Consider the following 20,719-nt stretch of genomic DNA (forward strand, 5'->3'; position numbering starts at 1 on the left):
GTTTTGTTTTCGTAGAGATTACCCCCCTGATAGGCCGAGGGTATCATCAATCAAAAGATGAGACAGCTCACGAGTCAATATGTTGATTATCTCACTGACTTGCTCAAGAAATCACGGCCCTATTTTTGGCATGTGTAAGTAGGCGGCTCACACTTGTAGCGTCCCAAATGCGACATGTTAAAGCCACCGATCAAATTTCATACACAGTAAGAAACGCTGTTTGAAATCTTATACAATACTGTTGTTATACTACATGAACTTTACAGCAGTTGATCATTGACAGTGTAATTATGCTTCATTGAAAATTAAGTGTGAGATTATAGGGTTAGTCTACTGAGATTTTATACTATAGGGTTAACCTACAAGCTCTAGAACTTGCTAAAACTGTCAAAACAGCTACTGTAAAGAGCATCAATTGTATAAAAATTTAAAATGCACTTTTACTGTATACAAAGTGGACAAGACATGGCACTGGTGGATCCAGGGGGGGGAGGGGCAAAATGCCGTTAAAACAGAAGGGTGCCCCCCCCCCCTTTTCAAAATTCCTGGATCCGTCCCTGAGACACAGGATAAGCCTTAACTATAAACTAATAACTTTGTGTCTTCTATTTCAATGTTTGCAGCATGCATTGTGAATCAAAATGACAATAAAGACTAAACTCCCAAAACCGCAGAAAAAGCTCAAGTCTGAAATCCCCCCCCCAAGACTTTTGGTTCCTTCATATTCAAAATACATATATGAGATTTTGATGGAGTGGTCTATGCAATACTTGGCAAAGTATTCATATCACAATATTTTGCTAGGGAATAAAATGATTCATGTGTTTCCATAATTTAGATTAACTAGCAATAATAAATTGTCAGCAGAATTCACTAGACATTTCGAATTGTATCAAGAATATTAACTAAGTGCATGGGAATGAAGGGATTGATTTTTTAGTTCTACTTCATTCCACTCTTATTCTGGAATCATCCCTTTTTCTAATAGAACATCCCTCCTGCCAGATCCCTGGGGCCTGTTTCATTAAAAAGAATATCAGTTTAAAGATACTGAAATCATCCAATTTGATTGGCTGATAATACATTTGCTACATGAAACAGAAGCTGTCAACTTGTTCTTGAATTCACCACAGGTCCGACCTAGTACCTACATCATTTGATGCCCTCTCAATTTCCTCAAATTTTATACTTATGTTCAAGCCCCATTTTTCTTCAACATATCTTAATTTTGTGAATTTTACACTGGAAAAATGGTGTGTTATAAGTACTAATGCGACTTTAGGTCCCCACGTTTAAAGTGCTAAAACTACACCCTATAGAAATAGACAAAACTATATTCATGGCACTGGCGGTTCCAGGAGGCAAAGCAGGCCTGCCCCCCTCCCCCCTTGGAGAGGCACTATTAAAATTTGAAATGTAAAAATGTTAATTAAAAACAGAAGTATGCCCCCCCCTTGTGAAAGTGATGACTTTTTTTTATCTTTTTGCTTGTCAAATATTTCCTCAGGAAAATGTGCCCCCCCCTTATGGAAAATCCTGGATCCGCCCCTTATTCATGATTATTGCATGCCCCCAGTGAAGTTAGGGTTAAAATTAGTGCTGTTGTCGATAGGCCTCATATCGACATTGATGTCGACATACGAAGGATTTTCAATGTTTCCGACATGTCGACATGCACGCACCCACATCGACATGCAAACATAAAATAAAAAGGGGTCTAGCCTAAAGTCACGAGTATAAAGCTTAGCTGAAAAGTTGGAAGCTTTTATCCACAGTAAGTGGCGCGATTAAAAGGTTTATTCAGCTATAAAGCAGCACATTAAATGAAAAAAGAATACCTGCGAGCTGCGCGGCAGCAGAAATACGTCAGTGCCTGAGTCGAGTGTGGGCCGGCCTGCCCGATCGAGCTGCCGCGCCCCTCGACGATCGCGAGCGTAGCGTAGCCGTAGCATTCACCGTACCCATCCATATGTACCCATCGCTATTCACCGTGCTTGATAATACGTTGCTCCTCAATGCATTACTTTTCACATAAACGTTTTTGTCAAAGTTGTGACCGCCGCAATTGAGCGCTTAATTCAAATCACGAAGTCACAGAAAACTTCCCTTCCTTCGTTTGGAGATCGTTGCACGGATCGCCGCGGAAGTGATACTGAAATTATCGGTCGATTTTCATTATTTTTTACTGTCAATTTGAGGAGCTTGCGTTTGCAGCACATGTGTACCAGCGTATAATACGCAATGATCACTATTGTAATTGGTGATTCTCAAATTGGCTCCGAGTGTTATTGCGCAATGCTTTCGAGACCGGATCGTGGTACAAAACTTGATTCTCCAGAAAAAGATGTGGATTAAATCAGTGATTTTGAAAGTGAATTCACTCTAGCTTAGTGAAAATATGTTTTCTCGAACTGAGCCTGTATTGTATAGATCTAGATCTAGTGTGGGGATATTCTTCGTGTCAAGGTGAATACGTTTGATTGAGAGTGTTATGTTCCACGATCGAATGATTTTTTTGTTAGGGAGCATAGGCAAAATTACGGTCCCTTTTTCATGTCGACATTGTCGATGTCGGGATTAATTTGTAAGCGACATGTCGACATGGATTTTTGTTCCCGACAACAGCACTAGTTAAAATACCACATAGGAATGTAGACACTGTAAATAAAATTTTGTCATCCAAAATTCATCAGGTAGGCCCTAATAATTTAAAAAGCCCCTGGGGAAAAAACTTAGGGAAAAACCTTACCCTAAACACATTTGGCTAGTCTTAACAGAAAAGCTTGGAAAAAACAGACCCTGAATATGTTTGACCCGAGATTGACCATTGACCACTCTTTCAAAACCACCCTTTTCTTTGAAAATCTGTGTTTTTGATACCCTTAAACGAGAGCACACGCGACCCCCCGTCTTATAACTGAAAAATACCCCTTTAAACGCGTTTCTGTCACGCATGTGTACAACAATATTTTTTACTGCACCCCCCCAAATTTCTTCTTCTCTCCTATTTTCACTGATAATACATCCCTCTCCAAATGTGCAATATTACAATACACACATAGGCCATGATATATGATATACAATAAATTATGTTCCATGCATCCTGGCATCCCAGTTTACACTTTCCAGCATGTTCAAGGCAATTGAAGGAGCCAATGACCATGACAGCCGACACCAACCATCGACCATCGACACCGACCATTACCAAGCCTACAGGCAACTGTCATATAGTGGATGAATGATGTCTTTATCAATTATAGATGAAGAACAGATGTCTACTAGCTTGTAAACACAATCACAGGCTTTAGGCTATCCTTTATCACAACACAAAAACATTAAACCCCCTTTTTCATTTTTTATTCATAGCATCCTATCCTAACCTTTGAAGGAGGTGCAGTCCGTAAACTGGCAATGTAGCGTTCAACATGGATCACATAGATAGAAGGGTTACAAGGCAGTATAAGGAACATGAAACACAATTTTGAGAATGCATTTTGTAGAGAATATTAGATTTAAAAGGTGTTGCCTTTTAAGTTTTAACTTCTTTTATTTTACCCAAAGCTTGATTTATTGGTTATTTTGAAACTAACCCATTTTTCCCATTCTATCCTACCCTAACCTTTGACATGAAATTGGCAATGTAGCAATTCAACATGGAATTCTCTAAAAGATAGAGACTGTTAAAGGGATGGTGCAGGCTGGAGATAGTTATATCTCGATAAATAGAGTAAATTCACGGAACAAAATGCTGAAAATTTAATCAAAATCGGATAACAAATAATGAAGTTATTGAATTTTAAAGATTTGCATAATTCTGGTGAAATAGTTCTTCTTTATATGCATGTCTTCATGAATATTCATTAGGTGGGCTGATGATGTCATATCCCCACTTGTTCTTTTGTATTTTACTATATGAAATTAGATACAGAATATGCATTGTCTTTTATTTGGGAGAAAGAATAGGAAGCTTGTATTGGTTGTTTTGACACTAACCCCTTCATACATGTATTATCCTATCCTACCCTTTGAGCAGAGTGCAGTTGTTAAATCGGCAATGCAACAATGTTCAGGCAGTATGGTAGATGTAAATAATGTATTGGAACATGCCTTTTTCTCACTCTTTTCTCACCTGAAAATCAGATAGTGCAACAGGAATGGTCGTTGTCTTTTTAATAAAAAAGGGGGAAAAAGTAGAAATATTACACACTTTTTACTCCCTGTTTCTCTCCCAATAGGCATATACATGGTTCTTATCTTACTCTTTATTATTAGGCATTTGACAGATAGTATAATGAAGATAATATCATATTTATGATGATAATAATTTGAATTTATTGAGCGCACAAATTCCATCTGAAAAGTTAACAAAAAAATTGCTTGTAAACAAATTTGCATATTAACTATGAAGAAAAATATAGGCCTACTATTTTGAAAACCAGTAGAGGTGCCGTGGCCGAGTGGTCTACGGCGCCTGGCTATACATGGAAAGTCCGTGATTCGATCCCCGGCCGCGGCACCTATGCCCGTGAGCAAGGCCTTTAATCTACAATGCTCTTTTATCTTGCTCTCAAATAAATGGAATGCTATATGCATTATTGGTAACTATAGGTGTGCACTTGTTTTTTTTTTTTGAAAACAATTTTGTAAAAAATAATTGTTGAATTCCCAGCCATATGACCTGGCTGGGTAGGCCTACATGTTGCAGCATGGACACACTAGTTCATGAAAAAGTGGACTCAAGGTCAGGACGACATTCTACTCCATTTGTAGATCTGACAATTTTCTGAATGAATTATCAGGGCGGCATGTGTAAATCCCATCTCTCTTCTTCGGTCAGGAGGTCATTTTGATATGACAGGACAATCCATCCATTGTGTTACCATAGAGCTATTAGAGAAGGAGAACCATCTTCCAATTCCTCTGGTAATCCTTTGTTATTGCTTCCTTCGGGCGAAGGAATGATATCTAACATCAATCGGCGAGCCGCCAGGCCAAAGTTAGAGCACGCTTACATAACGCGATAAGCCCCCTCGTAAAATCTGAGGTCAGAGATTTTTTGAAGGACCCTGCGAGGCACCGCCGTAAACAACGTTCTCCCACATAACTTCCCTCTAGCTCAGTGTTTTTTTCAAAATTGAAACACGACTTGCTGTTCTTCTAACATCCATATCTCTTCGTACGGATTCCTGATGTACGTCTTTTATGTATGGTTGAACTTCTGAGATGATCCCCTATGCATACATACCAAATACGGTGCAATCTGAATTGACTCAACAAAATTACAAACGGAGGAAGTTGGAGATTGGTCATTTTAAGTATGTCTGTTTTTCTTCCATGGTTAAATCTTTTCCTATCCGTACCTGTTTTAGAAATTATAATAAGATGAAAGAGCATATTTTGAGCTAAATTTTCATGCCAAGATCATTTGTTAGAGTACAATAGAATCGATAATATAACGACGAATCTGCGGCATTTCTCTGGCGATTGTCGCATCGTGGAGTACCCTCCGGTGCCCCACGCATTCCTATTTGTGTAAGTTGAAAGTGAGTGTAATGAATGACGGGAGCCGTGCTCGCTCAGCTCTTGTCTCTGTATCGTTTTTGGAAAATAGCAGGGGCCGCGGAGCGAACAGATTTAATTTACAAACCAGTAAAAAGGAGAACAAAGTATAAAAATTGTTATTCTACATAATAAAGAAATTAAAAACAACATGTTTGGGACCACAAAGAAGTATACCCATTTCTATGTCAGGACGATTCATTTTAAGTTACAAAGTCATTTGGAAAAAAAATTACAAGCGAAGTTTTACAATTTTTAGGACCAAAAATAATCATGATTTAAAATGATTTTAGAGAACAAAATAAAAGATGATTACAACTATTGAATTCATATCTTTAGTTTAATCTAAAGAAAAAAAAGGCTTCCAAAAAATAAAGTGTCCGGACGCCTGACCGCCCCCCCCCCCCCTCATTTCTAAAACATTCTCTTTCTGTTCTAGATATATTAAGAAACATTGAATATCATTATGATTTTTGTTAGATTAGGAGATTTTTTGTTTAAGATTGTACTTTTTTTCTTTCTTTCATATCCTTTTTCTGGAATCATTCTATCCTTCCTCTTTGCCCCTTTTTTTATTCCATCCTATCTTTCTTTCCTGATCTTCTCTCTCTGTTCATTTTTCTTTCTTTCCTTGTTTGTCTTACTCTCCGTCCTATTTTAAATTTCCTTTTTTTCCTTCATTTTTTCTTTCCACTTTTCTTTGCTTCCTCTCCCTTTTCTTTTCATTTTTTCTCGATCCTTCCATTATTTTCTCTTTTTAAATTCTCTCCTTAATTTTTTCCTCCCTCTCTTTCATCCTTTCTTTCATTCTTTATTCTATTTTTCCTTCTAATTTGTGTCCTTTTTTCTTTATTTCCCTCCCTCCCTTCCAGGGTGACCAGACGTCCCGTATTTCCCGGGATTGTCCCGTATTTTGCTCCTTTGTCCCGGCGTCCCGACAAACCCTTCCCGGGACGCCTTTTTGTCCCGTATTTAAGAATATTGAACAAAATGTAGTTATTGCATTTAAAAGTGGTGATTTTTTTTCATCAAATAACCAACAGATGACGAAGCAGAGATAACAATGAAATTAATTTGGAGATGTAATCGGTGGAACAATTATTTAGTTTTCATAACTAGATCTTGTTGTTTCAGCTTTCGTTTTGAGTCTTGTTGTGTATGATGCCGCTGTTTCATCTAATTTTTATGTTTGACAATGTTTCACTTTAAAATTTTACTCATTTCTAAATAATGTTAGTTTTTCAAAATTCTGAAAACATATCAAAAAACACCAAACTTCATTATGATTTTTGTTAGATGACTTGATTTTTTTGTTTGCTTGAAGTTTGAACTTTTTTCCTTTTTCTTTTGTATCATTCTTTGTTCATCCTTATATCCTTCCTGCTTGCCCTTTTTTGTTCCATCTATCTTTATTTCCGATCTTTTTTTCCTGAACCTTTCTCTCTCTGTTCATTTGTCTTTCTTTCCTTCTTTCTGTTACTTTTCTTTATCAAATTTCCATTCCTTATTTCCTGAATTCATTCATTCTTTCTTTTCTTAAACTTTTCTTTGCTTCCTTCTCACTTCCTCTCCCCTTTTTCGTTCTCTCCTTCCATTATTTTCTCTTTTTGTCATTCTCTCATCTCTTCATTCTTTCCTCCCTCTCTTTTCTCCTTTCTTTCATTCTTTATTTTATTTTTCCCTCCAATTCTTTTCCCTTATTATTTCTTTCCCTTCCTTCCTCCCTTCCTATTTTCTTCTTTCTTTGTTTGTTTCTTTCTTCCAAAGAATGAAGGAAAATATTTCTTTCCTTCATTCTTTCTTTCCTCCCCTTTTTCTCACTTTCTTTTTTCCTTTCTCTTCTTTATTTTGTCTTTCACACATCTATTCATCTTCCCTTCCTTTCTTTTTTTGTCTTTCTATATTCAAAGAATGACGGAAACCTTTTTTCTCTCTTTTATTCTTTCTTTCATCCTTCTTTTATTTTAATTTTCTTTAATGTTTTTCTTTTCATTTTCCCCTTCAGTTCATTTTTCCTTTCCTTTTCTTTTGTCTTTTCTTTCTCTCCTTCATTTACCCTCCCTTTTTTTCTTTCTAGCAATTCTTTATATTTTTCACATGTCTAACATTGTGTATCTTTTTTGATCTTTTTTGTTGATTGTCCCGTCTTTCTTTCTTTCAAAGAATAAAGGAAGCATTTTTTCTTTTATTCGTTCTTTCTTTCCTCATCCTTTTTCGTGCTTCTTTTATTTCTCTCCCTTATGTTTTCTTTCACACATCTTCCCTTCCTTCTTTTCTTTTTCTTTCTAAATTCATTTCAAATAATGACGGAAACATTTTTTTCTTTTATTCTATCTTTCATCATTTTATTCTAACATTCCTTTTTTTCTTTATTTTTTCCTTCATTTTCCCCTTCATTTTTTTCTTTGTATCCGTTCTCAATTCAACTCTTTTCTTACGCCTTTTCATTCCCTCCTTCATTCTTTCGTTCACCCCCCCCCCGCCCACCTTCCAATTCTGTACATTTTTCCCCAAGTCGAACACCGTGTAGCCTCCTTTGTTGATCTTTTTTAAGACCTGGCTCGGTCGATCCGCTCATGCAGCGTACTTTGTCGATTGTCCCGTATTTCTTTTTGTGAAATCTGGTCAGGCCTGCATTCAGCTGGTTCCAAAACCAGATTTTCGTCTTCGAAATCACGACGTTCGAAATCGTGAGCCGCCATGTTTGCATAAAATTCGTGAAGCCGATGTGAAATGCATTATGGGTGAAAACACTACTGCGCAAGCGCAAACCCGAGCTGTTGATCGCGTCGATCAACTTTCCTTATCTGATTTACGAGCGGCCTCTGTAATGCGCCGTGAGGGACCCTGCTGAGAGGGGATTAGCGGTGCCACGCATGGGGCAAAGCGTTTGAGAGAGTCAGATCTCCTTCTGTTAATAGCTCTATGGTGTTATTATGAAACAGTAACTCTGCAAGACCGACTAAATGCAAGTATCACAGGCATACAGAGGGGGGGGGGGGGCAAGTTTCTCGACCAAGAAAAAAAAAAGGAAAGGGAAAATGGTGGAATATAATATCCTTTCTAGACGATATGTTAAAATCTATCCCAAAAATTTGATTTTTGTATTACGAGAGTAATTTTTTTTTCGCTTGCTTCTTTGCTCTTCGCATCTGATTCGATATGATTTCAAATCCTTGAAATTTAGAGCGTACTGGTAGAACATGTGATGCTAAAATACACTGCTCACTTTCACTTCATTAAGAAAAGGAGGAAGAGAAGAGGAAGAAGAGTACGAGGATGAGGGAGAACGAAGAGAGGAGGAAGAGGTGGAGGAGTCGAAGAAAGAAGGAGGAGGAAGAGGTGGAGGGAGAGGAGAAGGAGGTGGAAGAAGAGTGGGAGGATCTCGGTAAGAAGGTCTCAAAAATAATGATGATCACGACGATGGAGATGATAAAAATATCCAAACTCATGCCTTTATATACAGACAATTTGTAAATTATAATAATGGCAAAGAAGTCTTGATTTATTACAAAGATGCCTTCTATTAAGTTCTAGAGGACTCAGTTTTCAGTACATGCAGTTATCTTGTGGACAAACAGATTGTGTAATCACACATACTAAATTCTTCCTTTATAAATTCAAAACTAAGTACTGTTCCTCTCAGCTCATAAATCATATTCATAGAGAGCTGGCTGTTACTATGGAAATAGGATAAATCCCATGTTGTTAGAAATCCTCCAATAACAAGACATCCTGATCAGTCGTAAATCATTCAGAGAAAATGCTTTTATTGCTGGTTTACAGCAACAGTTTATGATCTTATGAGCCTGCATGAGATGATGTCTAATGATTTATTGTCCATGAATTCTCCCGAGAGAAAAAATGTACAAGTGTATTTGTCTAGATCTGTTGATTTCCATGTGGTCTAATCTAATGCAAGTTCGTCAGAGATGATGTCTAATGATTTATTGTCCATGAATTCTCCCAAGAGATACAATTATAGGTGTATTTGTGCATCGGTTGATTTCCATTTGGTCTAATCTAATGCCATGCAGTTCTTCCAATTGAACTTGTCTTCTATCATTTGGTTTACCATCAGTTCGTCCACTATCCACAGGTTCTAATTTCCATTTCGTCTAATAACCAGTTGGTCCAATAGCCATTTAGTCCATACAATATATTATTTGATCAAATTAGACTAAAACTAAGTGTTAATTGGCGAAATCAATCAAAAGAAAATGGGTATTAGACCAGCTGGTCACAAGATGAACTGGTGATTAGACAAAGTGATTACGTGAACAAATATTGGACTGAATGGCTGTAAGACAAAATTTTGATGGATGGAATGGCATTAGGCTAAATGACAGTAAACCATGTGATGTGTGGACGAGTTGACAAGAGACATATCGGCAATTTACCTGCGCATCTGCTACTTGCACAGCAATGCTAGAAAGAGCTTTACCCATGAATTTCCAATCAGCAAGTAATTCAAGCTTCTTGATACAAATTCACGCCAGCAATGAGAAGTTTTAAATCGTCTGGCAAGTAATTATTCTCTATGAATTTTAGGGATTTGAAAATAAATCCAGATTGACTCATACTGGAATATTTTCAGTTGGAGTTCCAAAGACTTATTCAAAATTTTCAATTTTGATTAATGTAAGTCTTTAAGCTTTAGATTGATATCTTTTATCAAAGTATTAAAAATCTGATGTATAAAAAACCCAATGTTTGGCTATTTTCACTGCCATGTAGACATCTGGAATTATTTTGAATCCATGAAATTTAGGGTGTAAAGCTCAACAGTCAGAGGTCAGTGCGATCAGTAAATAAAAAACAAGGATAAGTTGTCATCGGATGCAGGCCTAATTACTAGATCTAACTGCTTGTCAGACAAAATATGTTGATGAAATCCCCACCCTCTCCGATATCCGAAATAGTCTGCACGCACAGACCCTTGGGTTTTGCAATTCGCATGGCGCATAAATGCAGAGTCTGAAGTAGCGAGACTAGATTCACTATGTACTGTGGCTGGCTCTTAGCTGACTCAGACAGAAAGTTTGGCATCTTCATGTAGTCTTTACTCTAGACATGTTATAATTGGTATTTATTGGTTAAAGTGTCAAACATGAGTCTGTGCTTGCAGTCTATATCCGATGGGTCTACCAGACAGTTGCGTATCCTGTCAATGACAGGATGTTTTTTACTAAAAATATCAAACTTTGTCCAGGATTAAAAAAACAAAATCATATTTTGCTAGATTCATATTTAATCCTGAGGAGAGCTTTTGAATCTTCAAGATTTGAATTAAACTTAAGTGTAAACCTAATGTTCAGGGAGTCCCTACTCATTGGCTGTTCTTGAATTTTTTTTAAATCCTTGAAATCGAGAGCGAAGGCCTACTTCACCTGGTTCACCCTACCAAGAGTAAGACTAAAAATCAGTGAAAGTCACGCACTTCAGACATTCGAACGGACGCACCTTCCAAGTTGTGCCAGATTTTAATTTTTCCTCTTCACTTTTAATAATCCGAGGAGTGCTTCACAACTGGCATCTTGTCAATGATCTTCACTGAAGAATTCCCCATGAGCCAATCAGATGCAAGGATTTCAGTAGCTTATAACAACAAGTCAGGGAAAAAACCAATAACTTTTTGCTTCATGAAATGGGGACTGTGACCCCGTCAGTGTCAGCCCTCAGGCTTCGTATCGTTGGGGTATGTGCCTCTGCATACGAATACGCCAATACTGTCATCGAATCTCAGAATATTTGTCCCATATTACCCACGACATGGTTTCCCCCATCTCCGATTTCAGTCGAGCCTGTCATATCAAATGTCAAAATCAGGTGTTGTCTTTCAGTTGATAAAACTTTCATAAATAACTAACTAACAACCCCCCCCAAAGCAGAGTGAACATCACACTAGAATGATCTAAAAAAGGAACCCAATAAAAATATCTATTTTTATAGTTTCACTTCTTGGCTTCAGTAAGGTAATGATGATGATAATGCTTTGAATGCAAAATAAAGTTTTCATTATTAAAGGTTTTATACTTTATTGGCAATCAAAGCTTTATCATCAGTATTATTTTATTACGATAATACACATGTACACACAATGTATACAATGTGTACACACATATACTAGTTTAATTTTAAAAACCCACCTTTCTGCTTTTTGTTGTGTTCAGGCTTTCCAGAGATTGTTCATTTTCCAAATTTGAATTCACTGTATATAGGTTGATATGTACACACAGAATCTGCAATGTAATGCGTCACACATGTACACTAGTTTATTTTTTAAAGCCCAGCTTAATACTTTTTGTTGTGTTCAGACTTTCAAGTGATTATTTATTTTCCAATTTTGAATTCACTGTATAGGTTTAAATAAAAAATTGCATCATAAAATATATTGCATGACAGATGTGATCTAAAATATAAAAGATATACAACAGGAAAAAAATGATAATAAGTGTCTGTTAAGTGATAGTGTAGAATATTTGAGGTTCTGATATATTTCTTACCTAATAATAATAACTTATTATCAGTCATGATTAATTTAAGAAGGAAACTATCATGGTGTACATGTATGTACACACAAATCTGATAAGTGTTTAAAAGGCATTTGTTAAAAAGAATTACTAGAAGAGCATACTAAAACTACCTGAAAAAATATGATTTCTCTGTTTCATAGAAAGATTATCAAATTTATGAAGTGAGGTGGGGACAGATTTTACTAAGGAGAATGATACCCTTGAACTAGCCGAATAACAGAGATTTTTTTTTTACCAAAACAACTATCATTGTGATGAAAACATGCATGTATTTGTTTGTTTTTGATTTCATAATTTTTGCCACTACGTACTACACTACTTTCTTAAAATTGAGTAAAAGATTCTGTTTATGATGGCTTCTGACTCTTGAGTCAGCCTCTTACCCCTACAATGGAGAAGTTTAAATACATCTAATATTTGCCAAGATAAATCATTATACTATAAAAAAGAGAAGAAAGGGAAAAAATTCAAGTTGTATCTAGGCAAAAGGCATATAGTTAAAATCATTTTAGGCCAACTAACACCTAGGCCTACATCATACACGCTTGTACCTAGCAATCACAAAATTTGTACATCATCCATGTTGGCTACATCCTTGGCTAATACAGATAAGATAATTCTTGTGTACACTAATTAAAAAATAATCTTGATTTCTTATCACTTCCACATGTCATTAATCAAAGCTCCCATTCAAATAAGAACTGGATTTTCCTTTTGTTTGAGCTTATAGCAGTTTTGACTTCGGCTATAAAATCACTCAGGAAGTTTGTCTCTGCGACTTCCTAAAACCATGGACCTAGTAGGTCCATTCTAAAAACACTGTACCTCATCTGTAGAAGTCTATTTCCCCAATAGACTTTGTACTATTCATCTAGACCTTGGGTTAAAGCTAAATGAAACATTTGGAACAAAATAGCTTGTGTGAAAACAGAAAAATCAAAGAAACAGACCAACAAAAGTTTGAGAAAAATCGGACAAATAATGAAAAAGTTATAATGCTATGGAGGTCCTAACATTGGCAATGCGACAAAGATGTGTGATGTCACTTGTGAACAACTCTCCCCATTATTTTAGTATATATTTCACTTAAATTGCCTCTTTTATCACATCTATCAGTAGATCATGTGTTCTTTCTATTGGAGGGCACGTAATACAGATTCTTAAAGAATAACCCATTGATAAAGAGTTTGTATCACCACAAGGAAAAGCAGAAAGAGACATTTTGCGGGTCCATCAAAGGGAAAGTTGTTCACATGTGACATCCCACATCCTTAAAGGGGAAGTTCACCCTGACAAAAAGTTTATCGCAAAATAGCAGAAAAAATAATAAAAAATATTGCCGAAGGTTTGAGAAAAATTCATCAAATAATTAAAAAGTTATTAGAATTTCAATTATTTGATTTGTGACGTCATATGCGAGCAGCATTCCTACATAGCGAATGGTAAAAAATCAATGAAATGTCATTTCCTCAGAAAATTGAAAATGGTTTTCACTGTAACTTTTGTATATCAATAGACAAATCATTTCACATTCGATCATGAAAAGAAAACAAAATTAAGTCATCAGGAACCATACAAAATTTGAAATTCATACATTTTATATTACATAACAGGGCTATTCCACGGTTACTCACGTTACATTTGGAGACACCTTGACTCGTACCTGGAGCTGTAACTCCATTATTATTGATAGGAACTAAACATCTCCTTATCACAACAAAGTACACAGTCTGACTATCCTTCGTATACAAACAAAACTTGGGAAATTCTATTATGCTCCTGGCAAATCTTTGGAATGTGTCGGTTACTCACGTTACATGATTTGGACATGCATAAAATGAAAAGTCAACATAAGTGAAAAGTCTCCTCATACAAGGCTTTTATGAAAGTTGATTATATCCATTTCAAAGAAGTATATTAGGGAGACAAACTTTGTATATAATTAAAAAAATAAAGAACACATGGTTTTTACTTGGGGTGCAGATAATATGGTTACTCACGTTACGGTTACTCATGTTACATTTTGTCCATGTATGGTTAACAACACACATGTCATTAAAAATTCAATAATGTGTGTAAAATTCATTGCTAGGAACATCTAAAAGAGATTTTATACCAAAAATTGGAACAATTGGAGCTTTATTAGGGAGTAGGAGGGAAAAGTATGATTTCGCTTACTAATTATGCATAAATTAGCATAATAATTAATACCAATTTGCATGAAATAAATTACTGTATAGTATTGTAGATTATGTCCATGACAACCTGCATGCAAATTTTCGGCGTGATCGTGCGGCCAATGGCCGAGATCTCAAGGGGGGCCTGGGAGCCCCCCCCCCCTTCCCCCACCCTCCGGGCCATATCAACTCCCAAAATACCCCAGCCTAGATAGGGTTACAGGTAAGGGCATTCAATGTGTTGTTCAAACACTCTTTAAAGTTTGGGTAATCAAAACCAAGTCTGACTAATGCACTCTCGCATTGTGAATACTTCTACTAATATTCAATTTTTTTGTGTGATTGTATGACCACTGATATTTTGATAAACAAAGAGTCGCATCAAAGAGATGTACCCTCATTTTGCTTTTAATTAATCAAAAATAACTTCACAACTAACCATGAGACTTAAAACTTGACATCCCACAGAAAATGTTACCGAACTGAATAATTTTTACTGGTTACTCACATTACGTGATGGTTACTCACTTACAAAGTTACTCACGTTACAGTTTTTCTTCATCAATTTTATAAAAAAATTGTACTTTTTAATGATTTTGATAGTCATCACTGTGTCAAAGATTGTTTGAAGGAAGAGAATTTAAAATCCCACCAATTAAATGTGAAGAATTTTTCTCTCAGAAAACAAAGTCAGTTTTTTCGGTTACTCACGTTACATCACCTGAACAGGTTGCAATATTTATATTTGAATGAGTACTACAAATTTACTTGAAAAGCGGTTGTGTACTTTAAGTGATTTGACTCTTCTAAACTTCAGAAATATATAAAGTGGTATGTTGTTGCAACAACAAAATGGTAATAAGGCATATTTCATTTTTCACTATTTTTCTTGTATTTTGGTACACAATGGAAGACCCAACTTTTGACCATTTTTTTCCAAAGTATACATATGAAAATAAACTTTATTTCTTGTTCCTGAAACTATCATGTATGAAGGACTTAAAGTATTAAAAAATTCAAGAAAATATTGAATTTGAATTTTTAAGCTCATGTCCACCAGCCTGTGGAATTGCCCAACACATGGGGCAGCTGCTCGTTTATGACGTCACAAATCCCAAATTTTGAACTCTAATAACTTTTTTACTCTTTAACAGATTTTCCTCAAACCTTCACCATTATTTTTTACTATTTTTTCTGCTATTTTTACAACAAAGTTTTCTTCAGGGTGAACTTCCCCTTTAAAGCATTACCAATGGGAGGATCTCCATAGCATTAGTGATTGCAATATTTAAATGCTCATAACTTTCTCATTCTTCCGATTTTTCTCAAACTTTCTTTGTTCTTATTCTTTGATTTTTCTGTTTCGACACAAGCCTACTTATTCCAAAGGGTTTCATTCCCCGTTAACATGGTCATGGGTTGAAAAAGACAGATTCCAAAAGGAAATGTATTCACAATACGGCCTATATGTTTAACTTTAACAATTATAATAACAATAACAACGGCAAAACAATGTTGATGATAACGATGATAACAACAACAACAATAATAATTACTAATAATAATATTAATAATATTTTTGTAGCGCTTTTAACAAAGGTTCAAGGCACTGTTTATACATAACATACAAGGAAAAATTACACAGGGGCAGGGGGCAATTTTGCTCTCCCCCCCCCGAAATGTTCAAAATGGCCATGGAAACAAAAAAGAAGCCCTAGAATTTAAAATCCCCATTAATTGCAATGTTAAAGCTTATCCCATGTTGCACATTTAGACAGTAAATTGTGATAAGCAGCCCCCTAAAATATATATTTTTTTGCCTGAAAACATAATAAAAGTATTGGTACTATTTATACAAAATGAAAGAGAAAAATTTCATAATAATTGCCAATATTTGTTTTCTCTTTCTTTTCTTGTAACATATTGATATTAAAACAAGTTGACAATTACTTATAATTTTATTAATAGGGAAACTTTAAATTACAAGAGCTCTGCTTTTTAACAGTTTGCCCTTCATACCCTCATCTCCAATATATATGTCTCCAATCTGATTGTTCAATTGTATAACCTTTGTCTTATTTATTATAAATAATGGTGATGTATTACATTATTTTTTTCATTATTAATTTACTGTCTTTTGATGAACATTGTATTTGTTATTTTGTGAGATATGAAAAAAATAAATCAAACTGAAACTGAAAAATGGAACTTCATATTCCCCTTCCCCCTCCCCAAAAAGGGTGATTTCAAAGCTAAAAAACATATAAGTAGGCAGCCATAGATTACAAGAACTTCAAGGGCATATTATGGGCCTACATAGGCCTACAACATGACTTTGTGAGCATCTGCATGAACATTCAGTTCACATGAATTGGCCTCAAAACAATTTCTTTCACATCGCGAAATACCAGGTATTTTCTGAGCTTGGGCGGGTATGAAAACAGCTACCTGTACCTTTTGTACAAATTCATACAGCACTTCAACCCCATTTCCAGCATGTATTAAAGCCTCATGTTACCATTGAATTATGGGGGTAAAACCAAACAAACTGTATCATCAAGTTAATCCTCAGTAATGCACACAAATCCTATTGTTTATTTATTTTTTTGTTGTTTGTATATATAAAAGGACATAATGCATGTTAGAGGTTGATGACCTTTCAAACTTGACATCTCAATTTCAATAAAATTGCAATTTTCCTTTAGCTCCATATAGTAATCTTTTTTTTCCAATCAGTTGTTAGATTGAATCTAATCGTTTGGCTACAAATTGCAGTGGATGGCAAAAAGTGAGGGAGAGAGAGAGGGAGAAGGAAAAGATGGAGGAAGTGGGGGGGGGGGGTAAGTAAGAGAAAAGAGTTGGGTGGGGAAGGAAGGGAAATTGTGGAATAGCATGTGCCTGTAAGCCCGGGGGGGGCACTCGACCAAAAAAGTGGTGGGGGTGTGCCGCGGGCGAGACAAAAAACGGGGGCCTCGGAGCGGGCTAATTGTAAAAAGGAGGGTCCTCGGAACGGGCTTCGAACTACAAATGTTTGTGAAAACGGGGGTCCTTGGAACGAGTCGCCTGCATGTGAGTGCGCATATGCATCCCCATGGAACGGGCATACGTGCATACAGCTAGCCCGGCGGCACGGGCGCCGGGTGCGCTAGCACAGAGGCAATGGTCGGACCTCGCTCAGCGGCCGCTTTTCACCAAAATTTCGGCTCATTGTAGCAGATCAATGCGACCGGAACGGCGTAACGGAAAATATGCGAAGCTTTGGAGCGGATTTCTTTCTTCGCTTTTCACGATAAGAAGAAAATGCTATGCCTTGGAGCGGCTTTCTCTGTTCTTTTTCTCAATAAGACAAAAATGCTATGCCTTGGAACGGAAATTTGAGTGTGAAAATGGGGGTCCCCTCCGCGGCACATACCCACTATGCATTATATACTGAGTGCCCCCCCCGGGCCTGTAAGGCTGCTTCGTACCTTACTCTCTATTCTATAAATTTCTAACACCCTCCCCCAAAAAAAACCCAGTGAACCCCAGACACAGAAACAAGATACCCACAGGCGGATCCAGGGGGGGCCCGAGGGGCCCGGGCCCCCCTATTGGCGGAGCAAAAAAAAAAGGGGGAAAGAAAGGAAAAAAGAAAAAGGGAAAAGAGAGGAGAAAAAAAGGAAGGCAAGCATAAGAGGTGGAAGATGAGTGAATAAAATAAGATAAGGGGAAGACTTGGAAATTAATTTTTTTTAATCTTTCATGTCGGGATATAAAATTTTCACTCGCGCTTTGCGCTCGCATTGCCTTTTAGGTGATATCTTGCTCAATATGTACCTTAAAATAAATTCTGAAGTCAATACATAACATATTTCAGTTGGAAAATTGAACTTTCATTATTTTGTTATATTTACAAATTGATTTTTCTAAAGTGTAAAAATTTCTGTTTTATGGTCTGAATATTACCAATTTCTGCTTGCACTGCGCGCTCACAAATTTTGATTTGTCAGTTACCTATTATTTTCCTGTATTCCATGAAGTTCTCAAAATATCCTTATTTAGGTCAGATTGTCAAAACGCATCAGCTAGCGCTGCACGCTTGCATTTTGATTAGTGAGTTATGTATATCTCAATATTAATTCTAAAACAAATTACTTAAAATCACCATTTGATGACAATCATAAATTTCTGCTCGCGATTTGCGCTCGCATTGATAGATTTTAAACTCATGCATCTTATGCATAATTACAAAAGTGCTTTAAATGTCCAGTTTTCAGGCCATAATATTAATAGATTTTGCGCTCTCATGCTTAGGAAGAGAAATGGGAAGATAGTCATCATTTTCTTATGATGACATAATGTCCTTATAGAATATCCCGGTCCTATGTCAAAACTCAAAGTAACAATAATTGAAAATATCAGCTGTTTTAACTGTTATCCTTTTTCACCTCACAATTTTTCCACAAAGTGCTTGTAATACAGAGCTTAAAGTGACCCCTTTTCAGATCTGAATATCATATATTTTTAGCTCGCGCTTTGCGCTCGCTTTATTGGTTTTCATGGTAAAAAAAGGTATTTAGAGTACCCAAATTCTAGGTCGATATCTCAAACACACGTTTATTCAGATACGCAGCTTGTTCTCCATTTAAATAATTATCCAGTTTTAGATAACAATATAAAAAAATTGTCTGCTCGCGCTTTGTGCTCGCATTATTAATGTATGAAAATTTCCAATAGCTTAACCTTTTCATGATTTACAAAACATGAATAGAGTGTCCAGAAGTTTTCTGCTCGCACCAATAATGTTCAGTTTTTGTCTTATCCTTTCCACGATTACAAAAAGTGCTTAAAAATTCCATTATTCAGGTAGAAATGTCAAAAATTTTCAGCTCGCGCTTCGCGCTCGCAATATTTGAATGTTGAAATATGTAACGTCTTCATGGCTAAGTTCAAGCAGTCCATAACAAATACGTTTTCGATCAGCTCAAAACGTATATAAAAAATTTCTGCTCGCGCTCTGCGCTCGCATTTTAAGGAAGATCCCCACTTCCTCATCCTTTTCATGATTTACAAAACTTTAATAGAGTGTCTCGTTCAATAGGTCTAAATCACGAAATTTTTTTGCTCACGCTTCGCGCTCGCACCAATCGTTTAGTTATATACCTATTCTGTTAAGTTAAAAAAAGTGCTTAGAATTTCCATTCCTTAGGTAAAAATGTCAAAAAAATTCAGCTCGCGCTTCGCGCTCGCATTATTTGATTTTTAAAAATATGTAACGTCTTCATGGCTAACTGCAAGCAAGTCCTTAACAGTACCTTTTCCATCAGTTTATTTCTGCTCGCGCTTCACGTTCGTAATAATTATTCACTTGCATACACATCTTTTTTCAGGTTTTTCAGATTCCCCCCCAAAAATAGCTCGCGCTTCGCGCTCGCATTATATAAATAATGATTATGGTATTATATATTTATGTTTATTCATAAGAATAAAGCTAAGAAGTGACTAATAGGACTACCCCTTTAAAGAAACCAAAAATCCCGGCAAATATCATATTCGAGTGGCCGATCGGGGAAAATATGGCTGAAAAAAAATTCCGGGCCCCCCTATTGGCGAAGGCTGGATCCGCCCCTGGATACCATATTCACAATATTACATCAAAACTACAAATGAATGAAATATAGATTTGTTTTGAGTTTGAGTACTAAAATCAAACATTTTGACATGTATTGCAGTGACTGTATACCGAGATCTATTTTAGATCAGTTTATAGGCCTAATAGTGTACTTAAACCTTTAGGAGAACAGATTTAACCAATTAGAACTGATATTTACTTCATGTATAAACAAGTACTTGTAACTTTTAGTACTTGGTTTCCATTTTTTTTTACAAATTCCATGAAGTTTAAGTCTTCAGAAAGCGGAATCATATTAAAATGAAAAAAATCACATTAAATAAATGCCTAAAGCCCTAAACAGATGATGACGTCATAGCCTCCTCATTTGCATACCAGCCTGGATATGCATATAAACTGTTTATATGTAAAGTTAAGCAAAACTTTCAAATGTTATAACTTTATTATCCGATTTTGATGAAAATTTCAGTGTTGTTGCTTGTTGGATTTTTCTCTTTTTATTCAAATCAACTTTTTGTTGGGGTGGACTTGTCCTTTAAACTCCTAGGTCATGTGTATCCCCGACTCCATCTCATTTTTTTTAAACACTGATCAATCACAAACTACTACCAAGTCAACGGATACAGGAAAAGTCTTACCCCGATACTCCTGGCCTGGAACATAGTCAGAGGGTAACCTATCGATCCGAATCCTGTATCCATTATCTCCATTTCTTTTCGAGATGCCCTGTACCATAACAGGATCGCATGATTCGTCCTCTTGTGCAGAAACTATCCATAGGGTCACAAAAAGTAGGAAAGCTCCAATCAATAACTTTGTAGCCCCCATGTTGGGCA

The 20,719-nt window shown here is 36.2% G+C and overlaps 1 protein-coding gene across 1 annotated transcript in view; it reads right to left on the reverse strand.

Moving 5' to 3' along the window:
* The window catches only part of LOC121406279 (spondin-1-like), a 97,579-nt gene extending 76,868 nt beyond the window's left edge, over nucleotides 1–20,711 (reverse strand). Inside the window, exon 1 of the mRNA XM_041597296.1 lies at nucleotides 20,522–20,711. Within this exon, the coding sequence (XP_041453230.1) occupies nucleotides 20,522–20,711 (190 nt within the window). The remainder of the gene's footprint in view (nucleotides 1–20,521) is intronic.
* Nucleotides 20,712–20,719: the final 8 nt, after the last annotated feature.

Source organism: Lytechinus variegatus, chromosome 19, assembly GCF_018143015.1.
Source record: "Lytechinus variegatus isolate NC3 chromosome 19, Lvar_3.0, whole genome shotgun sequence".
Lineage (NCBI taxonomy): Eukaryota > Metazoa > Echinodermata > Echinoidea > Temnopleuroida > Toxopneustidae > Lytechinus > Lytechinus variegatus.